The sequence below is a fragment of the Perca flavescens genome, chromosome 10 (assembly GCF_004354835.1).
Source record: "Perca flavescens isolate YP-PL-M2 chromosome 10, PFLA_1.0, whole genome shotgun sequence".
Lineage (NCBI taxonomy): Eukaryota > Metazoa > Chordata > Actinopteri > Perciformes > Percidae > Perca > Perca flavescens.
In genome coordinates this window covers 14,688,239-14,711,836 of record NC_041340.1, presented here as the reverse complement: position 1 = coordinate 14,711,836, position 23,598 = coordinate 14,688,239, and the positions used below count along the sequence as shown (strand labels likewise).

General features: G+C 38.3%; 2 protein-coding genes across 3 annotated transcripts in view; one reads left to right on the top strand and one right to left on the bottom strand.

The window, feature by feature from the left end:
• Nucleotides 1-1,982, top strand: part of zdhhc9 (zDHHC palmitoyltransferase 9) — a 29,478-nt gene extending 27,496 nt beyond the window's left edge. For both annotated transcript variants that reach the window (XM_028588660.1, XM_028588659.1), the window contains exon 10: nt 1,041-1,982. In XM_028588660.1, the coding sequence (XP_028444461.1) occupies nt 1,041-1,223 (183 nt within the window). In that variant the 3' untranslated portion in view covers nt 1,224-1,982. The remainder of the gene's footprint in view (nt 1-1,040) is intronic.
• A 5,067-nt stretch (nt 1,983-7,049) lies between these two features.
• On the bottom strand, nt 7,050-16,502 carry sash3 (SAM and SH3 domain containing 3). Its single transcript, XM_028589388.1, has 8 exons — nt 16,272-16,502; nt 14,408-14,503; nt 12,787-12,921; nt 11,411-11,549; nt 10,598-10,755; nt 9,887-10,099; nt 9,640-9,784; nt 7,050-7,730 (listed from the first exon to the last, which is right to left on the bottom strand). The coding sequence occupies exons 1-8, from the start codon at nt 16,326-16,328 to the stop codon at nt 7,531-7,533; spliced, it is 1,143 nt and encodes a 380-aa protein (XP_028445189.1). The 5' UTR covers nt 16,329-16,502; the 3' UTR covers nt 7,050-7,530.
• Nucleotides 16,503-23,598: the final 7,096 nt, after the last annotated feature.

Below are 23,598 nucleotides of genomic sequence, written 5' to 3'. Positions count from 1 at the left end.
TGTGTGTTTGTGGAGTCTCTCCTCAGTGTTGCTGTAGATAATGTTGACATTAATATCTTTCATTGCTACTCAGGTACTGCAGAAGGTCATTGTAAGCATTACACAGTAGAAATTATAGTTTTTTAGAGTACCCAAGAGTACTACTATTATTATTATTATTATTATTATTATTATTATTATTATTATAATACAGGAAAATAATAAAAGTAACATTGAATGTGTTAAATTGAAACTGAATCAGTTGAAACTGCTTTACAGCAGGTTCCTGTTCTGCAGCACATAAGAGACAGAATCAAATTACCATACAAAATAAAAATAAAAAAACAAGACAAAACAAACAGACATTACAGAGTATATGACTTTAAAGGTCCATTGTGTAGGAATTTCTCCCATCTAGCGTTGATCATATATCGCAATCAACACTCTCGCACCACGCAGTTCAAAGTACGTATTACAGCTACGGTAGCCTTCACGCTTCAAAAAGCCGTCTCTTGCTTTTTTCAATATCTTTTTTCTGGGTGAAGAAGAAGACTCCTGTTCCTGCAATTTGGATTTTGAATTTGTGTTGTCCTCCATGTTTCCTTCTTCAAACTTGCCGGGGCCAGGAAGCTACGATACCCATTAGCAGCTCCTGTGAGTTTATCTTGTGACAGCAAAAACGTGAAAGCCGGAGCAGTATGTCCTGTATGTCCCTTACCGGCTAACGTATTTCAAGATGGCGCATGAATATGAAGCGTCTACCCCAGTTCATGCAAATACAAATGTAAAATTTCAAGCCAAAAGGAATACTTGGAATTGATGGTGGAGGTAAATATTCATGAAAAAGGACAAGTTTGTGAACGGGCAACACAGATTTTGATAATTAACAACTAAACACGTTACACACTGGACCTTTTAAGGTGTGAGCAAGATAGTATATAAGATTTAAATCAATGGTTGCAGGTATGTCCTTTCAACAAATATTGTTTATATGCCTGTTTGAAATGTGTAATATAGGTTATTGCTCTAAATGTAATATGGGTTATATTTTCTGCCTACAGAAAACCACAGCTCCACTCATCCCTAATGAGCACACACCTGATGATGCCAAGCCGAGCATTGCCGCCTCAGCAGAGACGATCCCCCCCCCCAAAGAGGAACTCACTCCTGCTCCAAAGGTCCCGCCCCTGGCTTCACCCGAGACTGATGCAGAGGCATCCATCGTCAAGGACAAGGCCCATTAGCTGCATGAGGGGGTGGCTCTCGTCATAGCCATTTCCCCCTGCATCCTGCCTGGTCAGGAACTGAAACATTAATAATCAATGTGTGATTACTGTGCGGGAGACTCAGTTATTCTCCGACGCCCGCCCTACATTCCACCAGAAGAGGAGAGTTTCTGCGGCAGCTCCTCCTCTTCCCTCCTCTCCTCACCAGTAGCTGCAGAGCTGTTTGATTGACACCTACTCCTGCAGCAGGGGGAGGGATTTAATGGAAAGTCAGCAGCTTCCTCGGTGTCCTGAACACTGCATGGAAAAGACACGCAGGGGGAGAAGCTGCTGGAAGAACTGCAGAGAAAAAAAAATTCTACACCGATGAATTCCCCACAGGTCACCTGTGGGTCGCTCTGATTGTCAGTACTACTTTTGTTCTTTATTTAAAATGGCATAATGACATTTATTGTGAGAGGCCAGTTCAAATATACTCCTTGCAAGTGTCTGGCAAGGACAATATTACTTCTGGACATGTATAAAACTTCCTACATAGTTTTCTGTTGTGTGCATATTACATGCCCTATGCAAACCATGGAAAGGCTGGAGAAGCAGCTTTTAGAAGAGTGTGGACAGAAGGGTTAACACCTGGTGTCCAGGCAGGGGGAGGATGTGCAAATCCTTAGCAGAGATATCCTAAAGGCTCCTTCCAGAAAAGTCAAAATCTACCTTGTATTCTGATATTGCTGCATCAGTACTGTTGTTACTTACGTGCATCTTTTTTTTTTATTTTTTTTTTTTAAAGTGATCCAGATCAACGCATGTCCTTCCAGTTTTATATATCAAGGATGTAGTGTGACGTCGGTGCTCTGAAATAGATGAAATTGCTTGACACACAGATAAAGTCTTGTACCCAGGAGACACTCAGCCAGAGTCCCATTGTGTGTGAGAGAAAGAGCCTGACTTCTGATGATAGTAGGCACAAGTAGTAACAGTGCCTTATCATAATGCAACTGAGGGCGACCAACTGAGAAGGCCTTGAGATCCGTTCTAACCACCGATACTGTGTTAAATGAGAAATGCCAACGTTTATACACTAATTAGTCTAGTGGTTCCCAACCTGGAGATTAGGACCCCCATAAGGGGTCACGCGATTATTTAAGGAATAGATATTTTGGGGAAAAGCTTATTCACTTTCCTGCCAAGAGTTGATAAGAAGATCGGTACTCTCATGTCTGTATAGTAAATATGAAGCTACAGCCAGGAGATGGTTAGCTTAGCATAAAGACTGGGAACAGAGGTAAACCGGTAAATCATGAGCCTGCCAGCACCTCTAAAGCTCACTAATTATTACACTGTATCAAATTTGATTATTGTGTACAAAACACAAAGTGTATTTTTTATTTTTTTTTTACAGCTGGAACTCTTTCTTGACTTCCTGTCATTCTCACACTTTGTTTTTTTTGTACAGATTAAATTAAAAAAATGGAGCTTTAGAGGTGCTGGAAGGTGTATTTTTGGACAGAGCCAGGCTAGCCATTTCCCTGTTTCCAGTCTAATGCTAAGCTATGCTAACCAGCGGCTGACTGTAGCTTCATATTTAGCGTACAGACATGAGAGCGACATCGATCTTCTTATCTAATTCTTAGCAAAATATCAAATCAAAAGTGTATTCCCTGATAATGTATTCATTTTAACAGAATAGGAAAAAGAAAAATTTCAGCTACATGATACTAAAATGTGTGCTTTTTCTCTTTTTGAATTTTTCCTCTTAGAAATGAAAAAAAACTAAAATACAATCTGAGAAGAAACAATTACAATTGAACTGATCACAGTTGGTAGGCACGTGACATTTCTGTGTTTTTAGGGGGGCACAGATCTGAAAGGTTGGGAACCACTGAATTAGACCTTTTATGAAGCAAAAACTAAGCAAAGCCATTGTTGAACTGTACATAGATTTAGAAGGTACAGATGTACCAAAAACTTCTCCGTTGTTTGGTGAGGAGGAAAGATTGCAGCAAAGTTTTTTGTTTTTTGAAGCATAAGTTGGGCGTACACCTCCTGCTAATCAAACCAGAGCTGATCCTCCTGAGTCCTCTCTCTTCCTGCCGTCTTCCGCCTCCTCTTCCTATACAAACAAATTGAACTCTTCTCCTTTTCCTAGCTTCTTCTCTGTGACCGTTATCCCTACGGTACGCCCAAGGCCGAGACAGCCTCCCCCCCCCCCGCAGCTGTCTGTGGCAGGCTCATTATCGCCGACATAAAGCCGAGGCAGAGAGATCTTTCTCTTCACACATCTGTGTTTTTCAGCCTTTAATATAGCTTGAGAGTTTATTTTGTTTTGGTCACAGATCGCTGGACGAGAAAGGATCCACACAAAGGAAAGAGAGGGAGAGAGAAAAAGTGAAGGTTATTCTTAGTATTTAAATGATGTTAGCTGATAGCGAGGGTTTGTAATAGTGATTGTGTTGTATGCAAGACAGAGTTAGTGTTTGTGAAATATACTCGTGTAGTGTGTCAACAGCATTGTATCGGACTCTGGAATCTGCCTGAGATTATTTATTATAAAGACTCCCAAAGGTCACAATTTCTCCTTAAGATTTTATTTGCCAAACAAAGAGTGGAAAATGAATGTTAGGATGCTGAGATTGTTTACAGCTGTTTGATTTTTTTCATTGTACCATAACATTGGTGGAGCAGTTTAAATTTTAAGATATTAGACACTTTGGATGATAAAAGATTAATCTAGGCCATTTTCCTATTATTGGTCATCTATGGAAGATTTTCTTGATTACCTTATTGCTGGTTTGGTCTATATAATGTCAGAAAATAGGGAAAAGTTGACATTCAGTCCAAACACCAAATCCTAAACCCAAAAATATTCAATTAAATATCAGAAGATATTTATTTAAAAAGCTGGAACTAGCAAACTTTGGGCATACTGTATGTGCTTTAAATAATTGTTGGCAATACATTTTCTGTCGATCGACTAATCAATTAATTGGTATATAGTTTTAGCTCTAGATTAATCTCTACACTCAGATGGGAAAAGGAGAGATAAGTGACACATCTTCATTGGGAGAAGCTGCAAAGTGTGTGGCAGTATTTTTTCGTGAAGTATAAAAAAGTGTAACTGCTGAGTATTTGTTTATAAAACTTTCCAATAAGAAGTACTAATCCAAAACCAGTTTTTAAAGCTCCACTTACCAGTTGAACTTTCTTTGTGGAAAGTATTTGAAGACGGTTTGGTGATCGCTTTGCGTTGCTGTCACCGAGAAGCAAGAATGTATGTGATTGTTATTCGATAAAAGGGATGTGAGATTTTAAAAGGGACGGCTTAATTTTTAGCTCTAAAGGTTTTGCATACTGTAGATCCGAGCTGAGCTCTTGTAGGATGATTCTTATGTTAAAATGCCAAGATGTGGTCAGATCTGAATGCTCTGATCAATCTATTACATTGCATTATGTATACAGATACAGTACTATACCATTGATGGAACTTGTTATTTATGTTCACTTTGTTAAGTATCAGCACTGTGATTATATGTATTTCACTCAATTTGCTTCACTTCTTTTTACATGATCAATGTGTCTGGTAAATAAACAATATTGTCTTATTATTTGTCTTTTAAAATAAGTTTTTTTTTTTTTCGATGGGAGTTAGGTCTGTGAACATTTTGATAGTTTTTCTTTTTTTTTTTTTTTACTTTAACCAATTAAAGAATAAATGGAACTAGAAAATACATTTCCTGCAGAAAATGCTTGTGAATACTGAAAAGCTAAATTGCTAAAGCTAAACTGGATTACTGGCATAATTGCGTAAGAAGAAGGTGAAGAAGTGAGGGGATGAAGAATGCAAAATAAAGAGTTAGAAATGATAGCGGTTCAAATATTTTGTTTATCTGCGCCACTATTTCTTTACAGCAGACAGACAAGTTTTAGTATAGTATATTGAAAAAGTCAGTCTAGTATGTCAAAAAAAGTGATAAAAAAGTATTGGTATAGTTTATCAAAAAAAAAGTCAAAGTATAGTATGTTGATAAAAGTGATAAAAAAGTCACAGTATAGTATGTTGAAAGAAGTGATAAAAAAGTCACAATATAGTATGTTGATAAAAGTGATTAAAAAAAAGTCATAGTATAGTTTATCAAAAAAAGTCATAGTATAGTCTGTTGAAAAAATTAACAAAAAAGTCATAGTATAGTCTGTCGAAAATAGTCATAGCATGTCAAAAAAAGTCATAATATAATAGGTCGAAAAAAAGTCAGTATAGCATGTCGTAATAAGTCATAGTATGGTATGTTAAAAAAAAGTGATTATATAGTATGTCAAAAATAGTTATAGTACAGTATGTTGAAACAAGTGATAAAAAAAGAAAGTCTGGAAGAACATGCAAACTCCAAACACAGTGATAGCACAAAAACTGTAAAAAGATATCAAAAAGCTGAATCATTTTCTGATAGCTTAAGGTTTTGTGAATAGTTTAAAGTTCAAATGACGTCTGTATTTAAAAGTATGTAGGAGGAGTAGCATTTTGAGGTGGAAGAAGCCTGAAGAGGATTTGAAGATTTCTCCATTGACTTTCAATGTAAAAAGAAAAACGGTTAATATTTTAAAAAGGTTTAATACACACGTGTCCTTAAAGAGCTCAACATTTTGATATTTGAATGTTTTTTATAGCTGAAGTATGCAGAAGTAGGCGACCAAAAGTCGTATGGAAGAATTGGATAACAATGCTGTAAATGCTGTTGAATCAGCAGTCACACAAATACCATGTTTTTTTTATTTTAAACAAAAAAATGAAAAAAAAAAGTCTCACAGCAACTTAAACATTGTTTATTAATTTACTGGTGGATATATGAGACAAATTTAATCATGAAAACAGTAAAAGTATTATAGCAGGAAGACTCTCCAGAGTTAGTTTGCACAGGTTGAGATGATCTTTCTACCTTTTATTTGTATCTTTACGTTCTGATCATCTTAGACTGAAATGTCTCCAACTATTGGATACATTTAATTGCCATACATTTTGGTGCAGACACTCATGGTCCCCTGAGGATAAAATATAATTACTTTGCTGATCCCTTCACTTTCCATCTAGTGCCACCATTAGGTCAACATTTTAATTTGTCCCAAACTAGTACCAGTACAATACAATCACATGCCAAACAAATGACATTTCCACTGAGCTTCAGCTGTGACGAGCTAAACTTAGAACTATAACTAAGATGGTGAACATGGTAAACACATCATTATCAGCATGTCAGCACTGACATTATGAGCAGTCGTGGAAAGTAATTTAATACATTTACTCAAGTCCTATACTAGTACAATTTTAGGGTACTTCTATTTTACTGTTTTATGTTACTCCGCTAAATGTATTTGAATCATTTAGTTACTAGTTACTTTAAAGATTCACATTAATAATACAAAATTAAGAAGAAAAAACTAACAATGAATAGAATCAATAAAGGTGAGATTTGTCTCTTCAAATTGCCTTGTTGTTGAAAGCTGCCAAAAGTGTACTTTTACTTACTAGCTTTTTCCAGACCTTTCAACCACATCTAACAGACTATACCAGGGGGGTTACATTTGCTGAGTTGTCATGGAGATGTCTTCCATATTTGGATCATGTGAAACTGTTAAAGACATGCGATGTGGTTGAAAGCTCTGAAAGCAAGCTACTAAGTGGGTCTTGAGTTAAGACTAGTTAGTCAAAAATATATTTACTATGAATCATCCAAGAATCATATAAATGATAGATTTATAATAATCATCAATTCAATTAGTTGATTTGCTTTAGATAAAACATTTAAAACTGCACAACAAAAATTAGAGTAATAATACTATATCAACAACATCTCAGTGAATTATGTTTTATTCAAATTGTATTTACAGCAACTGTTAACAACCTCCTCTTAACGTGTAACAAATCAGTGAAAAATACACAAGTACACAAAGCAAACTACTGAAAGTTACAATTAAATTCAAGTTACATGAAGAATATATTGAAAATACTTTACATTCATATTTGTATGAGACTGCACAACATGAAAACATTTAAAACAGGATCATAATGAAGAGAAAGAACACCTTTAAATGCTTCAGTGGTATCTTACATGGTATCCTCAGGAGGAATCAACAATATGACGGGCATTTAAACAGCGTACTCAGCAGACTGAGAGAAACTGGGCTGCTTGCTCAATAGCACACGCAAACTGTGGGAAACGGAGACCATCATGTTCATACAGTAGTTGAACATTACATTGTTCCTATCACCAATCCGCTCTCTTATAAGAGTCCCTGGGAACCAGGAATAAAATAAGTGTTTTTCCATCACTTCTCAAGATCCTTCGTCCACCGTCAGATCCTGCAGCTGCTCCTGCAGAGTGTCCAGCTGCTCTGTTTGCTTCTCTTCTTCATCCTGGAGTTTCTCGTCCGTCTTTGGCTCCTCACGTCCGCTCTCCAGATTCTCTGAGCTCTCAAAACAGCCAGAGTCCCTTGGCTCCTTGTCCTCCTCTTCTGGCTCTGATTCGTCCTCAGCTACACAGGGCAAAGAGAATCACATTTTAATACTGAAATACAATCCATCCTGGACTCTGAGAGGTCCTTAAATCGTGTTTAGCGAGGCAAATACAAAAGCACCAATCCCCTAATTATGTTCTTACTCTGTTTTGTATTTCGTTTTTATATTATCTGTTTAATTCCCAAGTAATTTCTTGTATAAGGGACACTGGGAATAGTATTTTTTGTGTTGCATAAATTAAAGTAGATTTCCATCTATGTGGGAGTGTATTCATTATAACTAGTTTTCTGTTGAATAGGGGTTAACTCTACTCTTAGATCTTAGTTTTGTGTTCCTAGTTCTGGCCTAGTTCATGTGGTAGTGGCTACAAAACCAGCTTAACAAGTTGGATTGCTTTTGACTGCTTCAGTATTTTTTGACTTCACTGTAAAACTAAGTCCACAAAAAAAGTTGACTTTTAAAATTCTGCAATGCAGTGATACAGAGTTATTGAATGTTTCAGAATAGTCCATCTTTAGAAAATATGATGCAGTTTCTCATTATGAATCAGCTTCAACTCAAAATTATAGCTGCTCTGCAGCAATAATAATAATAATAATAATAATAATAATACTTTTATTTGTAGGCCCCTTTCAAAGCACTCAAGGTCACCTTACAAGAAAAAAACAATGTACTAAGTTGAAAACAATATAACAATCGTTCATAAAAGGTACAAGGCATATTTACAAAGCAGACAGACCATTAACGTGAACGTCAATTGCTGATCAACGAGAATAAGCCAGTTTAAAAAGGTGTGTTTTTAGGTGAGTTTTGAAACTGGAAAGTTAGTGTTGTGGATATTCGTTGGAAGGGAGTTCCAGATGCAGGGGGCTGAGCGACTGAATGCTCTAAGCCCAAAGGTGGTCAAACAGGCGGAGAGTTGAGTATAGAAGTGGAAGACCTGACAGTACGGGTGGGTGTGTTGATGTGAACAAGATCAGTGAGGTAGAGAGGATGGAGGGAGAAACTGTCAGTTGTGAATATACACACGCTATCTGTGCAGCCAGATGGCATAGATGAGAACACAATAAAAAAAAAAAAGAGTTTAAATAAATATTTTGAGATAAAATTCTAAAACTACAGTGATCTTTGAATGTTATGAATGTTTTCCATTGACATCAAAGATTTAGTGCAAGAAATTGCAGAATTTGTTTACACTACTGTATGCAGTAAAATGTTTTATTACACTGTGGGCTCAATTTTTGATAAATCAAAAATCTGAATGTCAGTATTTTTTGACTTCACTGTAAAACTAAGTCCACAAAAAAAGTTGACTTAAAATTCTGCAATGCAGTGATACAGAGTTATTGAATGTTTCAGAATAGTTCATCTTTAGAAAATATGATGCAGTTTCTCATTATGAATCAGCTTCAACTCAAAATTATATAATATATATATATATATATATATATATATATATATAATATAATTACTGACAGTCAAGAGATGAAGTTCCCCAAATTTGGTGTCACTTGAAACAAAAATGTGGAGTTGATAGGTTTAAGAAGTTTTTGCAAAAAATAGAGTGGTGGACTTCAAAATTGCTACTGGGTAAAAGCAGGGCAAAGTTTCTGCTCTATTGGGGCTGCTGTTTGACGTAAATTGTGACATTGTAGCAAATATGGATAATTTGTTATGAATTTTTTAAGATTAGGATTTTAAATGGCTGCTTTAGCACCACCATAAGGAATATTGGCATACAAATTGGACTGATTAAGTTTTGGCACAAAACTTTTGGGAGTTTGTGCATGGGAACATGCATTTTTTAGGAAGAAGAAGAAGAAGAAGAAGAAGAAGAAGAAGAAGAAGAAAAAAAATACCGGCAAAAACAATTTACTGCAGCATCATTTTGAAAGATTATTGCAGCTTTACAGTGTGTGCACCTACAGTCTCTCAGCAGTTCAGACGCATTCAGGATTTTGGAGCGCTTGTCTGGGTCTGTGATGTTTAGCTCGTTGAGGTGAGACTCCTTCAGTCCTGCAAAGTCCTCCAGGCTCTGAAAACCGTGCATGGACAGCAAAGAACTCAGCTCCTGAAACACAAGAACATTAACACAAACATTTAAATGGATATCCATGATTATGATGTAGTCCTGCAGCAGTGTAACACACATTGTTATCAGAAGGAATCTTACAGTAAGACCAATGCTGTCCAGAACCTCCTCCAGGGTTTTGGGTTTGGATTTGGATTGGCGGTTCTTTCTGTTGCAGTGTCTCCTTCTGGCTGGGGGGCTCTCATCGGGTAGCAGGTTGACGTAGATGAACTTAAAGGAGCCCATTTTGTTATTGAGCTTTCCTGTCCAGGTCCCCACAGGAGGCTTCTCAATGATGTAGATGATGTCTCCTTTCTGTAAGAGAGATGACGCATGAACGCCAGGCTTTAGTCATGATGATGTTATCAAAGAGAAGATAAAGAATGAATCGTTTGGTAGTTTATTAAATCACTATAAACATAACTCTTTCTATGTACACACTCTTCTGAGTTGACTTCTTGATGAACCAACATCTCTCCCATTACTCAAAATAATTATCACTTGCGCAAAAACATAGCAAAGAAAAAGTAAAACACGGGACATTTCTATACCTTTTAACATACCTTTCTCTCTGTGTACTCTTGTATAATTTGCAATGCAGTGACACAATTACTACTGTAATTCTTATTTTGTCAAACAGACAGTGAGTAATGGGTTGTGTAGTTCAAACTCTGCTTCGAAGAATAATAATCAAAACGACCCCTCTTGTTTCACTCGGTTAACAAGCTCCCTGGAGGACGACTTGTCGAGACGGCAGAAGAGGCCGAGGGCCAAATCAGAGACAGCGAGGAAGACTTCCCCCCAGAGACTCACTTGGAGTTTGAGCGACTCCACGTCATAGGGGCTGGGAGTGAAGTCAGTGTGGACCAGAGCTCGACCACAGAAAGGTCCGTTGTAAGAGACGCCGTTCTCCTCCAGCCTCATGCTGTCCCTCTGGCAGTATCCACTGTCCAGGCTCTGTCTGTCGCTACCTGAGGTGAACAGATAAGAAGCGGAGTCACATTCATCCTGAGCCTTCAGATACTTGTGGGTTGTTGTTTTTTTGTTGCCTTTATGTCCACAGGTTTTCAACACACTGCAATTATAGAGAGTGTCAGTGTTTGAGAAGGATGTTGATGGCACATTCTGAGCCTTACTTATGTCAGACATTTAATTGCACTCTCAATATTAATGGATTTTTGTCATTCCTATTTTTTTGGAAAACAAGAAGTAGCTCTGGGCCACAACTTAAGCCCTGTTTTTTTTAAGGCTATATATTATTTGTTTACATTTTGGCAAATTGGTGCCTGTAGAAGTATGCTTAATTAGCCATTAGAAGTTCATGTTATTATTATTATTACTGGATAACATTGACACTAAATAAAACTTAAATGTTAAAATTTTCAGGCCAGTTCTAGTGTTATGAGAAGCACCTTTTCCCCTATGATTACTAAGCAGATTTATAGACGTTTATTTAATAATGGACTTTAGAGACAATGATATCATCGGGAAGTCTTAGTCACACTGAATCTAAATATATGCGCATCATGTAAGTGTGTTTGATTTTAATTTAGTTATAACTTCCCCTTTAACTCTCCCTCGCAGTTTGAAAACCTCTGGTTCCCGGGGATACAGATGTACACTTACTGCCTGAGAGCTGGCGGCTGATGAGGCTGGGCGCCGTGTCCTCTGACCCTGTGGAGCACACAGACGTCCTCTGTCCTGCACACAGATCTGGACGCCAATCAGAAGAAGAGACCGGAGACAGCTCCTCACCACTCTCAGCCTGGAGACATCACAGGACAACAGTGTAGGTCAGAGGTCAAGTCACCTTCAGTCCACTCAATTATTAATTAATAAGTCACATAGTGATAAAGCTCATTTTTAGCCCTGAAACTGAAAAAATTTAGTAAAAGGTGACAAGTCAGAAATATAACCAAAGAGTAAAAACATAATGAGTTCAAAAATACCATAAGCTAGTGAAAGATATATAGAAGAGTAAAATAAATTTATTTTACAAATGAACTGGTCAAAAAACAAAACATTATAAAGCTTACATTTTGTTTTACATTTAATTTGAATTATTTGACTAACAATATTATTTATTGATGTATTTAGCTATACTTTTGACTCAGAAAAGTAAGTTTTGCTTAAATTCTACAGAACTCTGAGTTTTAAATACACAACAGGAGGCCACATTTATAACAATATAAAGCTTCATACATAAACTCTGGTTTGTTCTCTTGAATTTTGTTCTCTTGAACACACAACAACCAGATACTGACACATCATTTGCAGTTTAGTGAGTTTAGTGCTGAACTGAACGTGACGTGTACCAAACTACGGTCAGACCTTGAGCCAGTGTTCAGGTTCTTTACTGAAGTGAATGTAGCAATGCTACTTTGTAAAAAAAAAAACTCTATTACATGAAAGAAAAAGTGCAGAAGTTTTATCAGCAAATGTACTTTAAGTATCTAAAGTAAAAGTACTCAATATGAAAGAATGCCCTGTGAGCTATATTACTATATATTATTAGATATTGCTGATGCATTAATGTGTGCCTAACATTTGACTGTTTTAGGTCATGTGTTTTGTGTGAAAAATAAAGCTGTCAGATAAACGTAGGGGAGACAAATTAGTACAATAATCCCCTCTGAATTATGGTGGAGTAGAAGTGGCATGAAATGGAAATACTCAATGACAAATTGTAGACACTTGTATTTACTTAAGTACAGCACTTGAGTAAATGTACTTGAACAATGTCCACCACTGAAAATCACACATTCTGCTTTTCTTTTGAAAACCACAGTACATACATGTGTCCACTAGATGGAGACACGTTCAATCTCTTTGTAACAACAACAGCTCTATGTAAAGATGTCAAGGTGTGTTTTTGAATCAATCCTTTATAGTTCCATTATTATTAGTATAGATGCTGTTAAAGTTTGAAAATATATTTGTTGCTGTTTAAATACTTTGATCATGTATCTGTAACTTCAGTGTAACTGTAAATAGCGTTTTACCCCCTCTTCAGCCAGAGCCTTCTGCACCATCTTGGATGTTTTGCGGGTCATGGTACGTGAGATGACGTTGCGCCATTTCTTTCCCAGTTTGCTGCCACTTTTCACTTCTTCCTCTGCTGTTACACCCTCTGCCACCTGAGATGAGAGTTTAAAAAGAAAAAAAAAGAAAAAAAAAACTTATTTCAACTATTTGTCGACAGGTGTAGGAGATGAGAGGATATGAGGTTCAAGTTTATTTAAATAAGGTAAAGTTTGGGGGAATTAAAAAAATGTATAAACTAAGCCATTTACATGAATTCACTCTCACAGTGGTTCACAGTGGCATCGCTTTCATGTATTTACTTCTCACAAACTAGAAAACCTACAGATTTTGTGGTAATGGGGTTTGCATACACACATACTGCTTATACCCACAAAGTCACACACATACACACACACACAAACACAAACACACGTACGCACACATGCACATGCACTATTGTGGCCAGGTGTTTAAAGTTGAGCTTGAGAGTGTTATCAAACATAACTCTGTCTGCAGCCAAACACCGGGGGCTCAGTAATGAAAGCTAATGATGTTTTCAGTATTTGTTATGGAGGCAGTTAGTTGCAACTAATGTACTGTGCCACACTTTGCGTTTTGTGAGGACACGGAGGTCGAGTCCCCCTCTAATTTGCAAAGGAAATTAAAGCAGACATGCTGTTAGATTTAGAGAAAACAGAGCATTACTTCAGAATGACAGTTGTATTAGACTTTTTAAATATCCTTCTGTGGCTTCTACAAACTGGCAGCTAGTGGTTTAGAGCTGTTTTCTTGTGAGATTTTGACTCTGCACTCAAATTCTCATGTCAAACTTAACAATTTCAAGGTTTTCGTGCACTTTGTAGGCTCTGATCATGACTTTCTCTCTCAAAACTAAATTGTTTAAACTCTCGATTAAGCACTATAGTGAAGAGAGTTAACTGTTAAACTAACTGAACACCCACACTGACAAACACACAGCCGCCACAGAGATAAAGAGGGATGTAACCGTTAAATATAGAAATAAAAATGATAATGATTGTAATGTTGAATAAAAATGCCTAAATCATCTGGGGGACGACCTCCTGGTTAAATGCTTGCTGGCTCTGTAACTGTCTGTCTGACACAGAGGCTCTCTGCTTGAGAGGCTAGCGGACATCCTGTCTGCAGGCTGCTGTCATCTGGGCTCTGTGCAATGCTTCTCGTTCTTACTTCCTCTGTTCTTCTGCTCTGCTTACTCTAACTTCCACTCAGGGTACACAGAATGCAACTGGGAAGTTAAGTAAACTTCTGTGAATTTAAAGGTGTTAAAACATTTGCCCACATGTGCAGCAGTGTGTTGTATCAGGAAGCACACGCTGTGCACTTCTGTAACTGATATCAATGTGTCCTTTGGTCTCTTCTGGATACTGTATATCATTTAGGTTCTGGATAAAATGGTCATATAATGATGAATGAGGAACAATGTGAGAAATGAGCAGCCATTTAGGAACTTAACACAAAGAGTTCAGAAGATATCTACTTCTACTTTTCAAAACAGCCAAGTGTTATTTCTCTCATAATGTGTTTGTGTGTTTTATGTGTATGTTTGAGAGAACTTACATTCTCCTCCAAGTTAAACTCCTTCTCTGACACAACAGGAGAGGTGGGTTTGTGCTTCATAAAATCCTTGAAGCTGCTGGACCTCTGTAGAGTCAGCTGGAACACAAAGAATTGCGTTTATTTTAGATCATAATGAGAAAATCCCAGAGCAAAGGGCCAGCATGCAATCTTTCTCCACAAAGCAAACTGTGTAAACAAAAAGGCATTTCCAAAAAAAAGTGTCAGTCTGTTGTTTGGTGGTTTTTACTGTAATGCAACACTGATAACGCTCATCTCACAGTTGTGCACACAACACGTTATCTCCCTAAACAGAATGAATCTGCAGAGGGGTTTTCTCAGAAAGAAAAACTGTCCATGTTGCTCCTAACAGTTATCAAAGATAAAGTCATGAATCTGGGTCATGTTGCAGACTGAACTGTAGCCGCTTCTGAAACATTTGATGAATGTAGTTGAGCAGTTTAGCAGGAAACACAAAAATAATGTGTGGTGAATCATGAGTCCCTGTAATAATTAGTTTGTATTCAAAAGACTGACTTTTAAACTTACCAAAGACACATAACAGGAACAGAAAAATTATAAAGTAATGTGTAAACTCAAATGTATTATTGAACTTTATGTCTGTATGAAGATGCATGTGTCTAGATGGGAATGAATTTACTGTAAAATTCTCTTTTCTGAATTCAAGTCCTATTATTTTTTTCTTTTTCTTTGATTAATCGTTTTGTCATTAAAATAGCAAATACTGCCCCTCACACTTTCCTGATACCTAAGATGAAATCTTAAATTTTCTCATTTTCTCCAAATAATTCAAATTATAACTTTACAAAACTTCATCTTCATAATTGGGGTCAACTAATCAATTAATGAAATTCCCCTTTCAGCTCAAGTCTGCATGTCACTTGCATATGCTTAAGACTTATTTTGAACCAAAAAGACCAAAGGTTTTACTCTTTTGCATTATTTTTACATCTAAGTTTCCTCCAACTCTAGTGGAAACTCTTTGTCTAATTTTCCATGTAACCACACATCGCTGTGCATGATCTTGAATCTTTGTCAAAACCACAGGAAACGGGCAAAGCTTCATGTGCTGGCAGCCAATCATAGCAGGCATCTAGTCAGCGCTAGCGGGTGATGGTCTCTGTCTGAATCTAACCTGAAGACCTTAACCACCAGTGCAGTCAAGAGAACAAATTACCTTATGATGGCATTATGAGTTTTGCTGGTAAATGTGTTTTTCCTGCCACAGTTCTCCCCAAAAAGCCACAAAGCTTTCAGATAAATCAATCTTCTATTACCGCTGTAATCGCAAAGATGCTCCCCAGCCTCTTATCACCGGTGACAATTGTGTATTAGGAGATAATTGCAGAGAACAAAGACATGAGTTGTGTAATGACAAGGCGTGAATTGGACCACAGGAGGGGAGATGATGATGGAAAAAAGGGCACTGGTGTCGAGCGTAGGAGGCTCGCTCTTATGGTGGCTGCTGGAGACAAAGACACCAGAAGCCACAAAGCCTGTTATGACTCAAACTACATCTGCAGCAATGATTCACCAGAATAGAGGAACTTTACTTTTCTAAAAGACTATGTTGAAGCCAGAGAGCAGTTACACTAAAAAAATACGAGCTTTAAGTTGTGTGTGTTTGTGGGCTCGTTCAGCTTCACCACAAAGGTTTGCACTAACTTTAGCAGACATCCTGTGTTGAGACGATGGCACACACAAAGTCAGCTGTACGAGATGTTGTAATGCAAACATTGTGTTTAAAAAGATGTGATAAAGACCTCTTTTACAATTTATAAAAGCTCAATTTTAACACCTTAACTTTAAACCTTCCAAAACAAAATAATAATAACCAAAAACTCACCTTCTTCTTCTGCACCTGCTCCTTCTCAGAGGCATTGGAAGGCCTTCGCCTCAACATCTTCTTCTTCAGTGGTCCTTAAGAGATCTCCGTGGACAAAAAGCTGTGGGAGCGATACACCAGTCTTAATCAGTGAGGGTTTCCGTCACCGTGCTGCTGTCACTGCCAAAGTTGTGAGATAAAAAAGGTAGAGCTGCACTCTGCTGCAGCCAAACAAAGTGCAGAAGCTGAGAGGAAGTCACATGACCACACAGAAACTGTAGAGGCAAACCCTGTTTTTGGTCCTCTGGGTTACACACAGGCTCGTGGGTTTGCTGCATGTATTCTCAGCCATGCGTGCTACAAACTCTCTATGGCAAACTGAACCGACACCTGAAACAGTCAATGAAAATGTCATTTTTTTATGTTGTGATCAAATAATCAACATTGGGTTACTCATATTTATACTAATGTATTCAGTCAGATAAAAAGCAGTAAGGAGCAGGTATTTTAAAAGCATGTCATCTCTTGTTGCAGTGTCACTGTATTACAACATTTCCACTCCCACAGACATCAGTTTCAACAACTTCAGCAAAATGTTGAAGTAAATAAAAAGTAAGGAAAGGTCTCTATCATGCAACACAGCAGCTCTTGAGTTGCCAACCAGCACTGTGGCAACGTTTTTATTTCATTTTTCAGCTTGTTGTTTAGCCATAGCTCTCGAATGAGCACATATTTGTAATTGCGCCTGAAGTGTGGAAGTGAAAGAAATCTAAAGATGACATATTTAGAAACTCAGTAACAGCTTTGCAGCTGCGGTAGAGGCACCAGGCGTAGCTACAGGAGGTCATAACAACAACACTAGCTGGTGATCAGACAGTCCAGCTCATCCAATGGGATATTTATACAAAATGTTGTGTATGAGACAAATGAGTTGCAAAAGGCCAGGCACATGTAGACACTGTAAAAACCTCCAAAACAGAGAAGACAAAAACAACTTGAGTGAGTCACAGAAATGTGAGTGCGTTTGGATGTAAATTTAGCCTGCAGGACAAGGCAAACATCAGTAGTAGACAAAGAGAGGGAAGTAATGTAAGTCAAGTTTAGCTTGTTATTTCGGTGGGGTAGCAAACCTCATGATAAGAGCATGCCCTATTTTAGCTTCCTATCACTCGACACAAGGTTGGCAACAAACTGATCTGTCTGCAGATCTTAAAGGGATGATAACAATAAGCAGTAGATTTTGATTCCACCTGAGGTTACCTGAAACCTTAGAGGTAGTGGTGGAAGAAGTATTTAGACATAAATAGTATTATCAGAAGTATCAAAAGGTAAAAGTACTCATCATACAGTATGACCCCATTTCATGTACATTATTATATTATTATAACATGCATTAATATGTAAGCAGCATTTTAGTGTTGTAGTTGTGTGGACCTAATTTATAGTACTTATACAATGTAATTGAATCTACAATGTATCATATTTTATAAATTGATCATATGATAGATGGACAGGTTACTATTTACTGTCCTACGTTAAAGGAACTTTGTTTCCACAGCCTGAATACAAAAAAGAACAATTTAGTGCGCCCCATGTGAAAAGGCTCAGTCCTTGTTGCAGCGGCTGGAGGTTCAACTCCCACATGTGGCCCTTTGCTGTATATCATATCTCTCTCTCCCTTTTCACATCTTCAGCTGTTCTGCAAATGCCCAAAAAACAAAACAAAAAAATGCATCTTTCAGTCACACAATAACATGTCAGCAGTAAAATTACTGTTTTTGTCAATGGGGTCCGGTCTAAATTTCTTCATCGGAAGAACGATATTGAATACAGTTACCAGTTTCATTTTGGCCCCTATATGCATCCGCCAGGGTGTGAATTATTTCTTCATTACTGAGGATTGATGATACAAGTTTTCATGCTGAGTCGTTTAGTGTCACACTTGTTGCATGTCTACGTATGGATTAATCACATCAAAAAAACAAGATGGCGCTAGTGCCTTGATGACATCACATTCCACTCAGTATTCTTTTGTAAGTTAGTTTTGTAAATATTGTCAAACTTCTAGTGAACATGACTACATCTGGAGAGGTTAACGTCATGTCAGCGAGCGTTCCTCGAACACTTGTCGTCCTCTTCCAGGATATCACCACACAAATGTTGTGGAGGATGCAGCAGGTACCAATCACCTTGGGGGCGATCAGAGGCTAGATCTCCAGAAAGTACCCAGCTGGTGGATACAGGGATACTGCGGCTCTGCAGAAGGAAGAATCCTGATGTGGCACCCGTCATGGCACTGGCAATGCCTCATGGCCAGCAAGGCGAACAAAGCCGGCCCCCCATCTACTCCGGTTTGGGTAAATGAATAGCTTTGTGGAGGATGGTCCTCCAAACTGTGGCTAGTGGCATGGCAAAGATGTCTGGGCCTGCCTGTTGATGCTGTTCCTGAATATTCTGAAGGCTGGTCTCAAGTCAGCTCCAGAAAAGAACATGATGAGGATATGCATTCTTTGTGTATACCTTCGTACGGGTCTTTGGTCCTGTTACAAAAAAGAAATCTCCTTTCCTTTCATTTTCATTTTTTTTTAACATAGTTTATTAATTGTTATATGTATTATGTATTGTTGATTATCTACGTCAACCATTTACCTAAGTTACTATGAGCAACCACGGACAGATTTGGGTGAAAGTTAGCAGTTAACAGGGTTACTTGTTAAACCGAAACACAGGAAATGTCTTTTGCTATCTGATTTTGTCAATAAAATATATTTTTTCAAAAATTCTTGACCACCAGTCCGCAACCACAAGAGGTTCTTGAGTCATAAATGTGCACAAAAAATATTGGTGGAAGGGTCCAGTAGTACATGCGAGTAGCTGCGGACAGACAGAAAGATACACACATACACGCGACCGAACGCATGATCCCCTTCAGGCTGGCGGAGATAATAACAATACAAGATGTACATTCTTCTTCTTCTTTTTTAAAAATCTGCTTAGCAAATATTTTATGAGGAAGGAAATGCATTCATCATGTTTTTTTAGACATCAAGGTGAGAAACACTGAATGTAAATGTAACTTTTGTTTGTTTCCAAGAAAACTTCCCAGGGCACCTTATCTAAATGTACTTAAGCTACTTATTACTTATTACTTATCACTGGAGATGACTACAAAATGTAACAGTAACTACATAATGAAAAAACACAGAAGAAGAGACTTTTGTTCACAGAGATCAATGATCTCATACTTGTTCCTCTTTTTCAGGGCCTCTTTACCACAAACCCCATCCCAGAACGCATATGGATGAATAAGCCTTTTCTGAAAGCTTCCTGGCTTTCTTTGTTAGACATTTCTTCACAGGGTGTGATGTGATAGCAGCCCATTCACACCTTCAAGACGTGCTAACCAAATACTTGCCCGGCAACCGGCTGTCTACCGGTATCGAGCTCTTCACAAATAGAAGAAGTAAAACCACAAGATCTGTTCACAGCTGTTTTAAAATACAAGTTTAAATATGATTTGCTGTTAAATGTTTGTAAAATAAAAATTATTTAAAAAAAAAAACATGTCATCAAGTAAATACAGCTAGTGGCTTTTAGCGACTTGATATGAAGCTAACACTAGCAGCCGGCTAACTAAAGACTTGAAACAGGTGGTGTTACATTGTATTCTGTGACCCATCAATGAGGGTAGATTATGTTGTACTATGAAACTAGATATGTAATTAATAGGTTATCAACACAAAGACAGTAGCCTGCCTTATTTATGGTTGGATGAAAGAGCTGTTGTGGACAACAATCTGTTAAAAATAGACCAAATGACACCAATAAATGGCATTTGAATACCCCAATATGGCACAATGCACACTTAATGTCTGGTAACAAACCATTTGCTTGTAAGCAGTGGTGACATTGGTATTTATACTTTAGACCAGCTATTCAATGAGAAAGGTATGTTGAGTTTTGAAGACCTGAGAACTAGTTTTGAGGTCCCCAGGACAGTGAGTCAAAACTGCCTGCAAGCTTCTCCTGTACTATACATTAATTTCTCTACTGTGCGACAGTAAGTCACTTGGTTATGACACAATCGTTAGCCTATTTTTAGAAAAACGTCTGCTAAGGAGCCATAACGTGAGGTACAAGGTAATGGAGCCTTTTATACATTGTTGTGTTTCTTTAGAAATAAACAATGGACAAATAAAGTCTTTAAACGCTTCAGATGTAAAGCTATTTGCTGTCAAAGTGACGTCAAATGGAATGCTAACGGCGGGTGAGTGCTTGTTAGCATCAAAATGGCGCCATAGGAGCTACGCGTTTTGAGGAGAGGCGTACCCCCTTGGAGGAGAGTGATTAGGCAATGTGTGGTTTCTGTTTGTTTGTTTGTTTTATTTTCCTCGAGGCAGCAGAGGGTGGGGGGTGGGAGATGGTTTTTGTTCTTGTTCAATTTGTGTTTATCCGTTCTGTGCATCATCTGCTATTACCCGTTACACGTTGTGGAATTTGTTTTGTATGTCTGAAGGTGCAAATAAAAAGTTGATCACAAAAGAAAATAGGCCAAATTATATTATTTACCAGTGCTAATTTCTTTTTCTTCTTTTTCAGCCCAATATGCTGTTCAAATAGGCTTCCTCTCTTCATCTGGATCAGTATTAGATTTTACGTGGTCATGTAAGACTTGTACTTGTACTTGTACTTGTATTTTATTTGAGTATTTATGTTTATACTTTATACTTCGACTCCACTACATTTAAGATGGCAATATTGTACTTTTTTTTCTTTTTTTTACATTTATTTTATACATTTAGTTACTAGTTACTTTAAACTTTAAACTATGAGCAGCGGCTCTTGGATACTTATAAATCACTGGACTATACATTTTTTGTAGACATAGTAGGCTATTGTCATATTTGAAAATTTTTCTGCGTGAGCGTGGCCTACCAATAGCTCAAGCCTGTCCTAAAGTGACTGTAGCTAAAGCTAATTAGCAGCAAGATGCCACCCTTCTCCATAGAGGACTACTACAAACTCCTTCAGAAGATTGCAGTTCTGGAAACCAAAATTTACCGGTTAGAAGTAAATATGGAAGTGAACGGATCATGTGGAAATGACACCACTTTACCAGTGACCCAAAATAATGGACAAAAGCATGCTAACACACGGCTAACTAGCACCAGCAAGACCACAAAGAAACAGGAGGGCTGTGGAACGGATAATAAATCAACAAGTGGCAGTCCTCCCTGGAACTCTTTTGGTGCAAAGCCTAAGAGTAAATCATTTTCCTGGGAAATGGGAGGACGACTAACGGGCAGGACACAGCGCCCTGAGATTTGTGATACGACCGGCTGGCCTGCATTATCACCCAGGCAGAGCGCCTCCTCAACCCCTGTACTTAGCAGGACACGGTCGTGGACAGCTGCAAAAGGGAAAATCAGCAACAAAATGCCTCCCCAACAACTGAGTGTGCAGGTGAAGAACAGATTTGCTCCTCTGCTGCAGGACCCTAGACATGACCTGGATTACGTCTCATCGTCACACAGCAGGGTAAGGACTGAGAGCAATTCTAAAAGTAAAAAGCTACAGGGAAAGCTAATGACTGGGCCCCAAACTCTGATTGTGGGTGACTCTGCTGTGAAAGATATAAAAAGCAGTAAAAACACCTAAATACTCTGTTTTCCCAAAGACATGGTGTCTGACTTGGCCCAAAGAATCCCAGATATCGTAGCAGCACACCCAACTGTGAAGAACATTATACTGTATATAGGGTCACATGATGTTGTAAAGCAAAAGTCTTAAGTGCTGAATCGTGACTTTATGAATCTGCTGAACACAGTCAGCTCCCTAAACGCAAAGGTGTTTGTCAGTGGCCCTATACCGCCAGTCAGAGGAGGAGCTGAGAGTTTCGGCAGACTGTTGGCACTGAACAGATGGCTATCAACTGCATGTACCAACAACCATTCTATGCAGTTCATTGACAATTTTAACATTTTCTGTGGCTGCAGACATCTTTTTAAAGCAGATGGACTATTCCTTAAAGGTGCAATATGTAATATTGTGTGTAATACTGGCAGCTAGCGGTTAAAATAGTTACTGCACTACCAATTCAAAATACTGGAGAGTCGTCTCCCCCGCCCCCTCCTGCCCAGACTCGAAGTTCACGGGGGTTGCCAGGCTGAGACCGCAGCATTCACAACAATGTAAATGCAGACATTACTCCACAGCACAGCGGAGTAGCTAACGTTAGATGCTAGTCTCACATAGCCAGACATTACTCCGCAGCACAGCCGAGTAGCTAACGTTAGATGCTGGCTATATTGACAGTCATAAAAGCCTGTGCTCACGCGGAGCTCTGTAACCAACTAACAGACACACTTTTTCGGCTTAAAATTACAGTATGAACCGCTAAAAACACAACAACCTCACTGTTCTCTCCACACGCCAGTCAGGCACACTTCCTCGGCTTAGAATTACAATACGAAACACTAAAAATACCACTACCTTGCCGACGGAACACACTTCATTGGCTTAGAATTACGGCAACAATCGCTAAACACACTGCAAACTCACAGTCCTCTCTTTCCGATTTACAGCCCCCCTCTCGTGGCTTAAAATAACTCACCGTTGTCGGCTCCAGCCGCTGAAGAGGCTACACGCTGTAAACAGCCATGGGCTGCATGCCTGGTCCTCCCGGTAACGTTAACAGTTAGCAGGGTTAGCATGGCGGCGTTAGCCAGGACCAGTCGGGATCACTTTACCGGCTATGTTTCAATTGTTTTTGCGAGTAACCAACTTGGTTACTCTAGCTATATAACTCAGTGTGAGTATACAAATGTTGAAATGACAAAAAATGCCCATCCCTAGTAGCTGTGATAAATTAGCGTGGAGCTAATGCTTACCGGTTCAGGAGAAAATAAGCCAACTCTGCGTCCTTTTGGGCTCTAAGCTGTCTCCATCTTTCAAATACATCTCCAATATTTACCAGGGGGTTGTTACGTCTCTGGTCACGCAACTGTTAGAAACATGCTGTTTTCATTTTTTTATGTCATGTAGAATCTATCTCCGTTGATCCTGTTCGTTTGTTTGCTGCTTTCATGGCTGTACTAACGTTACAGCTGTAGCGCGCTGGGTTTACGTTTTTACAGGTATATCTGGCAACCCGGCCTGCCTGTCAAACTGGGCCGTTGATAACAACACACAGATCAAAACATAAACATAAATTCCGTCACGGAATGTAAATTTCAAAAAGAAAAATATTGAAATTAGCATTGTTGTCAGAAAAGATAGTATTTCAGTTTAACATGTTTCCTTAATATCTGATGAGGCATTGGTGTCATTTTTGGATTTATTACAGTAC

What these genes read in the sequence shown, in the direction of transcription:
- sash3 (XM_028589388.1), bottom strand. Translation starts at nt 16,328, where the DNA reads ATGTTGAGGCGAAGGCCTTCCAATGCCTCTGAGAAGGAGCAGGTGCAG. An exon ending in AGCAGGTGCAGAAGAAGAAG is followed by an intron (nt 14,504 to 16,271) that starts GTGAGTTTTTGG and finishes TTTGTGTTCCAG; the next exon opens with CTGACTCTACAGAGGTCCAG. An exon ending in AGGCTCTGGCTGAAGAGGGG is followed by an intron (nt 11,550 to 12,786) that starts GTAAAACGCTAT and finishes TGATGTCTCCAG; the next exon opens with GCTGAGAGTGGTGAGGAGCT.